The sequence below is a fragment of the Gossypium raimondii genome, chromosome 10 (assembly GCF_025698545.1).
Source record: "Gossypium raimondii isolate GPD5lz chromosome 10, ASM2569854v1, whole genome shotgun sequence".
In the NCBI taxonomy this organism is placed as follows: domain Eukaryota; kingdom Viridiplantae; phylum Streptophyta; class Magnoliopsida; order Malvales; family Malvaceae; genus Gossypium; species Gossypium raimondii.
This window is the reverse complement of record NC_068574.1, coordinates 4,472,562-4,481,277: the sequence shown is the minus strand read 5'-3', so window position 1 is coordinate 4,481,277 and position 8,716 is coordinate 4,472,562. Positions and strand designations below refer to the sequence as shown.

Sequence of the window (8,716 nt, the reverse complement as noted above, 5' to 3'; positions counted from 1 at the left end):
CCCTAAACCATGAGGTTGGGGATTAAATCTCTACTCATTGGGATGAAACACATTTCATGACTAACTATTTACCTCTTCGAACATCATAGTTATGTTGCTTCGTTGGGTCACCACTCCCTAATGAGCACGTTGTCCACTGATGTATTATGTTATCACTGCAATTATTCTCATTATGTATGATTTTTGACCACTCAAATTATCTGCAACTCCTGGATTCTACAAAATTTATTAAAAATTGAATGTTGTGAATAGATGACAAAAATTCATTAAAATATTCAATAATAAATTAATTAATGTGTTAGCCTGATAGTCAGAGTGTTTATTGCCCTAGGTATGGTTTGGGTTCAAGTCGCGCTAATTATATTGCTGTTTGGACTTTGCCCTCCTCTTTACCAAAAAAAAATATTCAATAATAAATGAAGTTTACAAAAATGAATATATAACCAACAATGCTATGTAATGTTAATTGACCATTATGATATTTAATAAAAGCTCAACTTAAAAAATAAAAAAGAAGGATATTTTTATTGAAATTGGTGTTATGTGTCAACCGTGGACCAATGTAGTTGGATAATGATGAGAATATTATTATTTTATAAATTAAATTATATTATTATTATGAGAGTGTTTTTATATATAAGTACATTTACACTAAATACTAATATAATTTTTTTATTAAGTTTGGTGTCATTAATCAACCGTGCACCAACTCAATTGGGTAATGACGAGAACATCTTCACATTGTAAAGTAAATTATATTATTTTGTGGGTGTTCTTGTCAATTTATATAGAAAAATAGAAATATAAATACATGTAATAAGGTTTTAACCTGAAATTTTACCATTTTTAATATTTGTACTTTACCATTTAATCAAAACCTATTTTGTTATTTATATAAATTCTTTTATATCTATTATATAATTATATGATTCATTAATATTGTGTGTGCCATAATCTAATAAATATTGTCAGAGGCGAATTCAGGGGGCTGGCAGGGGCCTCGGCCCCCAAAATAGAAAATTATTAATTTTGTCCTTTAGAAAATTTTAAAATTTTAAATTAATAAAGATAAAATTGCACTTTGACTCCCCTAAAATTATGAAAATTTAATTTAATCATTTAAAAATTATAAAGATATAGACTATTAAAATTAAAATTTCATTTCGCCCCCTAAAATTTTTTTTAGCTTCCTTGTATTTATATGTCAATTATCGGATAAGCATGATGAGCATATTTCTTTTGCTATGATAATAAAAAACGATAGAAAAAAAAACAAAAGTTAAAATGTGTTATAAGTCCCTTTATTTTTAGATTTAAAAAATAGGTTTAATGATTAACATTGTTAATTTTTTGTTAAATTCATATTAATTACGTCATTTTTTAATTGCATGGATTTCAAGTGAGTTTTTTTTAAAATTTTAAAATATCAAACCAACAAATTTAATAAAAATTAATAATGTTAATAGTTAGACCTGGATTCTAAAATCTGAAAGATAGAGAGACTAAATTCCTGAGAATAAAAATATGAGGACTAAATTTTAAATTTTCGAAAAGAACAGTGACTTATGTCATATTTTAACCAAAAATAAAATAAAGTATGTACTACTATGTGAATTGTGAATTGTGAATTGTGAAGTGTGAAGATGAATGGATAAATCCATTGGTTGTCCGGACATACCACGGATTGTTATGCAATGCTTACTGACTAATAGATCATATCCGTTAATATCTCCTCAGTGGACGGCTTAGATCCTCTTGCGCAATCGTCAACGAGAAGTTAAAAATGCGCCAAAACTTTAAAACCATGCCGCTTAAAAGCAATCCTATCGGCCAATTTTCATCGCTCCACAACTTAACAGCCGTCGGTAACCCATCAAATCTACGGTTCATATTACTCCATTTAAAATATTCCCTAATTACTGATTCCCGCCTTCCCCCAAACCCCCCTTTTTATATAGCCCCTTCAATTGCTCCCATCGAAAGCATTTTCTTTCAAAATTCCTTCATCTTTCTTGCAATCCAAACACCCTTATTCTCTCATCAAATTGTTTAACAAATGGCTCGTACTAAGCAAACTGCGAGGAAATCAACCGGCGGCAAGGCCCCACGTAAGCAACTAGCCACGAAGGCTGCTCGGAAGTCAGCTCCGGCGACAGGAGGAGTGAAGAAGCCTCACCGTTTCAGGCCAGGAACTGTGGCTCTCAGGGAAATCAGGAAGTACCAGAAGAGCACCGAGCTCTTGATCAGAAAGCTTCCATTCCAGAGGCTTGTGAGAGAAATCGCTCAAGATTTCAAGACCGATTTAAGGTTCCAAAGCAGCGCTGTCGCCGCTCTTCAAGAAGCTGCCGAGGCTTATCTCGTCGGACTGTTTGAAGATACTAATCTATGTGCTATTCATGCTAAGAGGGTTACCATCATGCCTAAAGATATCCAGCTTGCCAGGAGGATCAGAGGCGAGAGAGCTTAGGTTAGTTTGTTTTAGTTGACTAGTGCCTAGAATTAGAGATATATGCTTGTGTTCGTTTGGTTGTATTATCTTTCTCTGCAAGTGTTGGATTTAAATCGATCGAATTTTAATGGATGCTGTATAGTTTCATGATGTTTTCATGAAATTTGGTTAATGGAATGGCAACAGTTTCTTCATATTTTAAGGTTCACTTTATGAGAGTTGCTTTATATTCCAATTATTGTAAACATTGCCTCAAATTCCACCATGATCTTAACCACAATGTTTTGGTAGTGACTAATGATTTTATTGTAAATTGTCGAAGACAAGAAAATATTAAGATAATTATGTGGAGTATATACAAATTTGAATCGAACAGGGATAAGCATACAAATTCCACCATGATCATAACCACAAGGTTTTGGTATAACCAAGATTTGTGTGATGTTATTTATGCCATCCTAACTTCCATTGGAGATAAATAAGGAGATAATTATGGGGGATTAACTTGCGTTGTTGTGGGAGTTTTAATGTCTTTCATCCTTTTCATAATTTTCTGGCTGTCCTTCAACAAATCAATTAAATTATTTATTGGCTAAAATCTAATTTACTATTTACAAGTATGAATAATTGCAATCCAACAATAATCCGAATTGTTAAGCCAAGAACTCACAAGACGTTCGAAAACAATTATATAAGGTATTCAAGATCATTCATTGTGAGTGTTAGGTAATTTTGTTTATCTACATACTGAAGTAAGAAGTGTGAGTACAGGGTTAGCCTTTGCTGGTGGTGGTGCGAGACCAGTTTGGAGAGTTATGGAGCATATGGGATGATTTAATTTTGTTATAAAAAAGGGAGCATGATAAGGTTTTGATTCAAATAGATTATTTAGAGGTGGTCAAAACTATCCAAGAAGGTTACCCTGGGTCCTCGAATTTGGTTTTGCTTCGACAGATTCAACAAATACTACAAAGCATAAATCATTAGGTGATAAGGCATGTGTCCAGAGAGTGTAATCAAGTTGCTGATCTCATAATCAAAATGTCTTCTGTTGAGAAGGAGAGTACGCAGATGGTCGAAAATGTGCCTAAAGAGCTAATCAACACTCTTGAGCAAAACAGATCTTGAGGTGTTTTTGTTCATTTTAGTTTAATACAATATTCTTATGTTATTTTCCACAAAAAAACAATTATATAAGGAGCTAATCAGCTGCCTACATATAGACCCTTTTCAAGTGATTATTTAACCGGTTTAGTACATACTTATCATCATCACTTTGAAAGCCCAATCTTACCTTCATAATTATCTTGAATTAATCTAATTCGGTTATTTGGTCAGAACTCACATTTAATTCAATCGGAGGTCGATTAATAATTTTTTAAAATTTTAGTTATTGATTAATTCAGTTCAAAATTGAGTAATTAACCGAATTGAGTAATATATATTATATATAAAAATTTAGATTAGCAAGGTATTTTTGAACTATTATTTTTATATTAATCGAAATAAATAATACATAATATATATCATATATTTTTGAACTATTAAAAAAAGAACATTAACAATGTATTTTTAGATTTTAAACATATTTTAATCAAAAGATAAATATATAAATTTTAGTTAATTGATCGAAATAATCGAAATATTTAAATTGATAATGTATTTGAAAATTTTTGATTCAAACGGTTAAATATTTTATATTTCAAATAATTTCATTAATGACAATTTAATTCAATTAATAATTGAAGAATTCCAAAACAATTTCTATATTCCCTGCAAACTTGCATGAGTGGCCGTCGCTCCCTTAAAATAGCACATTAGTTTTTATATCATATCTCTTTTTCCCCCTAATGTACCTGGAGAATTCCTTTATTGTAGGATTAAGTCAAATTAATCTCATTAAATATAATACGGATTAAATTAAAATTTAAGAAAGTTAATATTTATTATTTAACAAAATACCGTTTTATAGACTTAATTTTTGAAAGCTTGACTTTGTAAATGAAATATCTTACTCAAAATTAAACTGGAAAAGAAAAAAATTATATAATTTTCAAACAATAAATGTTAACACCATTACAATTTAACTTTATTTGATTTATTTAATAATATAAAAATTAAAAACATCAATCTAATAATAGAGATTAAATTACTGTTTTTATTTGTTTAAAAATTTTAATAAATAGCTTACTTAAAAGATATTAATCTCTTTATCACCCAATGTATCGTTCCGGGACTCTTTGTTGGATATGGTAAGGTTTGATGGGTGAAGCCATCCCTTGAAATCAAAGTGGTTATGGCTTGCCGAAAAGTAGGGCTGTAGAAGACGGGGAAAAGTGATCTAAATGATATTAAGAACTAATGGGATCACAATTATATGTGATTATTGTCAATGAAAGGGCCCTCGACGCTGGTGGTGGTGGTGGTTTGATTTTGCAAGCGATGTTCTGCTCCTTACGCACAATCACGAGATCCCCTTTAAAGATACCCTCCTTTCATTTCACCATTTTTGATTCTCTATTCCCGTGGGTTGCGGGTTGCCAATGGCTCAGCTGCCCCTTTAACAACCCTTTGATGGTGGGAAATGGGGCCTACTGCACCTAACTTGACCTCCCCCACAAATCATATATCCCTTGACATTCAGACCCTCAGCTACCAAACAAAATCTCATCATACATGGGTGACCTTATCGACACGTTCCTTTGTCGATAATAACTTCGCCATGCTCCACCCTCTGCTCTGCAACCCTAAATGGAAAGCAGGGCAGATCAGAAAAAAGACTGTAAAATTTTCCTATTTTCCTTATCTATGTCCTGTCCCATGCAGCTGCACATTGCTCTGCCACGCATATGACTTCACGTGCCTCTGCTGCTGCACATTGCCAATATAATGCACCAATTTCCATAAACACAATACCGGCCTCTGTTGGGAACCAAATGTTAATTTGATTAACAACACTATAATTTAATTATGATCGTCTTTTCTTTACTAATTTCATTAAGTTTTATATTATATTACTTATTATCGTTAAAAATAACATATTTTGTTGAACTTAACTTTCTATATGAGTCCAAGTGATACCATGATAGACCAAAGTACAACCATGCGTCCTCTATTTTCTTACAGACCATAGATCTCACTTGTTCAGGCATTAAAGGACATCTCTGAACTCTTTCTAAAGCTGATACAGAAAATCTTAATGATGCACCCACACTCAAAAATAATGATAAACAGTGTAATCCATTTGAACCTACTAAGGTACTATCTATTTGAACATTAACCTAAGATAATAAGTAGACCAAAAGAAGGTTGCAGACTCGTGTTAAAGTACTAAAAGAGAGCATGGGAGAAACAAATAGCAGAGTTTAAAACATTCATATGTTTTTCAGTATTCAAACATAAACAAATTCAGACACAATTACTTATACAGTCACTCAAATTTAAAATTTAGTCCAAAGTCTACAAAAAAACACATAAAAAAGGGGTACATACTAAAAACCTCTGAAAGCAGTGCAGGCAAGGCTTAAGCATGCATATAGCTTGGTTTTTACTTCAACTTCACAACAGATTTTGACCAAATTCCTGAGAGAAGTAAAAAGAAAAAAAAAAACAAAGGTATAAATAAATCAACATTTTGTTCAATAAAGACAATCATTTTTTATAACACAAACTGGAATAATAAAGCAGCTGCCAGAGGGGTTGTGAAAGACTCACTAACATGTTGCTTTATTTACAAACACTAGTTATTATGGAAAGTTCGCTCAGAAAACACCCTCCTCCATGGTAGGGAAATCATCAAAGTTCCAAAGATCCATCGGGTTTCCACCATCCTGTGTTGCATCTCCATTGAGGAAAGCATCAATAGTGGCGTCCCAGTTTCCTTCAATAAATGGCGGCATTTGGAAGTATTTCATCTGGTTGTCCAAAGCCAACAGCTCGTCCGACAAGGTCTTCGCGGAGTTGTCTTCGGCAGGCATAACATTGTCGGAACTTGGTTTCAGCTTCTTGCTAGGGTTAGCATCCTCAAGAAACTCATCACCCTCTACAGAAGCTTCAAGAATGGATGATATTTCAGGAGTTTTGGCACCCTGTTCTCCCCAGCCATAGTCGGAACAATTGATGGAGTTACTTCCCTGGTCTGAATTGAAGTACAAGGGGGCATTATCTGATTGATTAAATCCAGCATCTATAGACATAGGAACAGGGTCCACGTATGCAAACTGATTGACCGATGGCTTCTCTTCTACGAAACCCATGGTATCAAAGTATTCCTGCTCAGGCTGGTTCAAGTAATTGTAATTCTGGTTGAGATTTGGCTGAACAGGGCTCAAATTTGACTTGGAAAGTGGTTTCTGAGAATTTGTCTTGACTGCATGCTTTGGAGAGGTACGCGGAGTCTCGTTAGGGAAGTTCACCTTAGCTTTCTTACCACGAATTCTCCGTGCCTCAGCATCATAAGCTCTCGCAGCTTCTTCAGCAGTATTGAAAGTTCCTAACCAGACCCTAACCCCTTTCCTTGGGTCACGGATCTCAGCAGCCCATTTACCCCATGGGCGCTGCCGGATTCCACGATACTGGTTCTTCCTCTTTCTTTTCCCACATTTCTCAGCTTGGCCATCGAACTGCATGGATTTTTCAGAGTTCGAACCTTCAATGATAGAGAAAAAAAAGAAAATTTTAATATCGTACGGATACATGAACCATAAATAAACATTACTCATCCATGAAAAACTACAAATCACAACATAACTGTCACAAGGAAATATAATTTAGGACCTTTAACTGCAAGAAAATCATGAGAAAGGCCTTTTTAGTGACTACATCCCAGAAATTATTAATCCGGGCATCGATTCTCAAATTATATTTAGTCCATACCAATTAAAAAAATAAAAGAACTTTGATCTCTCCTTTAGAAGATAGAAAACATCTCCTTCATATCAAGATCTCAAACAACATTTGACAAAAGGAAAGTAGTACAAATACAAGAAACCATACAGATCGGTCATAATGAAACAATCAAAAGTTAATTTAAACAGAAATTTTACTAATTAATATTGAATAAAAGTTTATTTTAACAGATTTATAGGTAAACAACAGAAAAGTTCAATTTTAATATAAATATATTTTTAATAAACAGAAAAAAAGATTTCAAAGTTCATTTTAACAATATTCAAAGAACAAAACCCAGAATTACAAAATCAGGTGATATGTGCTTATAGAAAATCTCATTATTATTACAGATCTTCATTTACTCAAGTTGAAGAAGCTTTAAATTGCTAAAGCTTCATGATAAAACTTCTACTGGTACCTTTTTCATGTAATTTTCGGCTTAAAACCAAAAATCCTAAAGGGCAAAAGGAAAATATTTGACTTTCTAAAGTAGATAAAGCAAAGAAATATGGCAAGGAAAAAAAAGAGAATTAAAAGGAAAAGCTTATATATATATAACCAGAGAAACATCTAGAAAAAGCTGGAAAATAAAGAACATCTATAAAAAATAAAAAGCTTTAACAAAATTTCAACTGAAAATACTAGCCAAAGCATTCAAGAAGCCTAGTTCTATTTTATCAAATAACCAAATAAGCAAGGAAAATTCTACAACTAATCAATGATCTAACCCAATTAAACCTTCAAAATTTTCAGAGGAACAAAAAAAATGGAAGATTAACAATGAAGGAAAAGGTTAATTTCTACCAAGAAAAAAAAAAGTAACACAAAATAACAAAAGTTGAAAAATCAAGAGAGGAAATCATTATTTACCATGAGATACAGCAGAAGCAGGTTTCGTTCTAGCGTTAAAAGCAAAGGGCTTCACATCAGCCAAAACATCATCAACATCATAATCATCTATATCAGATTCTTCATCTTTGAACTCCTGAAAGTCAGTCTCGAAATCATCGCCCAAGTCGATCACGGGCTTCGAGTATCTCTTACCCGACCCCTTCTTCAACCCGGATTTTTTCAGATCGGGCCACAAGAAATCGGCCGTCAATCGTCGCGACCGCGACGGCGGTATGAAATCGGAGATAATAGCACCTCCACACATGGTAGTACAAACAGAAAAAAGGAGTTCAGCACAAAAATTTTCAGGGAAATGAGCTTGAAATGACGATAAATTGCTACGAACAAGTAAACGATTCCTTTATCTTTTGGGTTGTTGGGTAGTGAAATAAATGGGTTGGTTTTTAGGGGGCTAATAATGTGTATTTATATTTCTTGAGGAGGAAATAATGGAACCCTCATTTTACTTTTTCACCCTTGCTCCAC

General features: G+C 33.1%; 2 protein-coding genes across 3 annotated transcripts; one reads left to right on the top strand and one right to left on the bottom strand.

The window, feature by feature from the left end:
* The first annotated feature begins 1,972 nt into the window (after positions 1-1,972).
* On the top strand, positions 1,973-2,643 carry LOC105776940 (histone H3.2). Its single transcript, XM_012599918.2, has one exon. The coding sequence runs from the start codon at positions 2,057-2,059 to the stop codon at positions 2,465-2,467; it is 411 nt and encodes a 136-aa protein (XP_012455372.1). The 5' UTR covers positions 1,973-2,056; the 3' UTR covers positions 2,468-2,643.
* Positions 2,644-5,794: 3,151 nt separating this feature from the next.
* On the bottom strand, positions 5,795-8,642 carry LOC105776485 (ethylene-responsive transcription factor RAP2-12). 2 transcript variants are annotated; one of them, XM_012599153.2, is made up of 3 exons: positions 8,210-8,642; positions 6,164-7,097; positions 5,795-6,031 (listed from the first exon to the last, which is right to left on the bottom strand). In XM_012599153.2, the coding sequence occupies exons 1-2, from the start codon at positions 8,493-8,495 to the stop codon at positions 6,211-6,213; spliced, it is 1,173 nt and encodes a 390-aa protein (XP_012454607.1). In that variant the 5' UTR covers positions 8,496-8,642; the 3' UTR covers positions 5,795-6,031; positions 6,164-6,210. The 2 variants fall into 2 exon arrangements, with proteins under 2 accessions (XP_012454607.1, XP_012454606.1); XM_012599152.2 differs by having other exon boundaries at positions 6,168-7,097.
* Between the last annotated feature and the right edge of the window lie 74 nt (positions 8,643-8,716).

Coding starts and splice junctions, on each gene's coding strand:
- LOC105776940 (XM_012599918.2), top strand. CDS start 2,057: ATGGCTCGTACTAAGCAAACTGCGAGGAAATCAACCGGCGGCAAGGCC.
- LOC105776485 (XM_012599153.2), bottom strand. CDS start 8,495: ATGTGTGGAGGTGCTATTATCTCCGATTTCATACCGCCGTCGCGGTCG. Junction 7,098..8,209: donor TGCTTCTGCTGTATCTCATG/GTAAATAATGAT, acceptor CTATCATTGAAG/GTTCGAACTCTGAAAAATCC.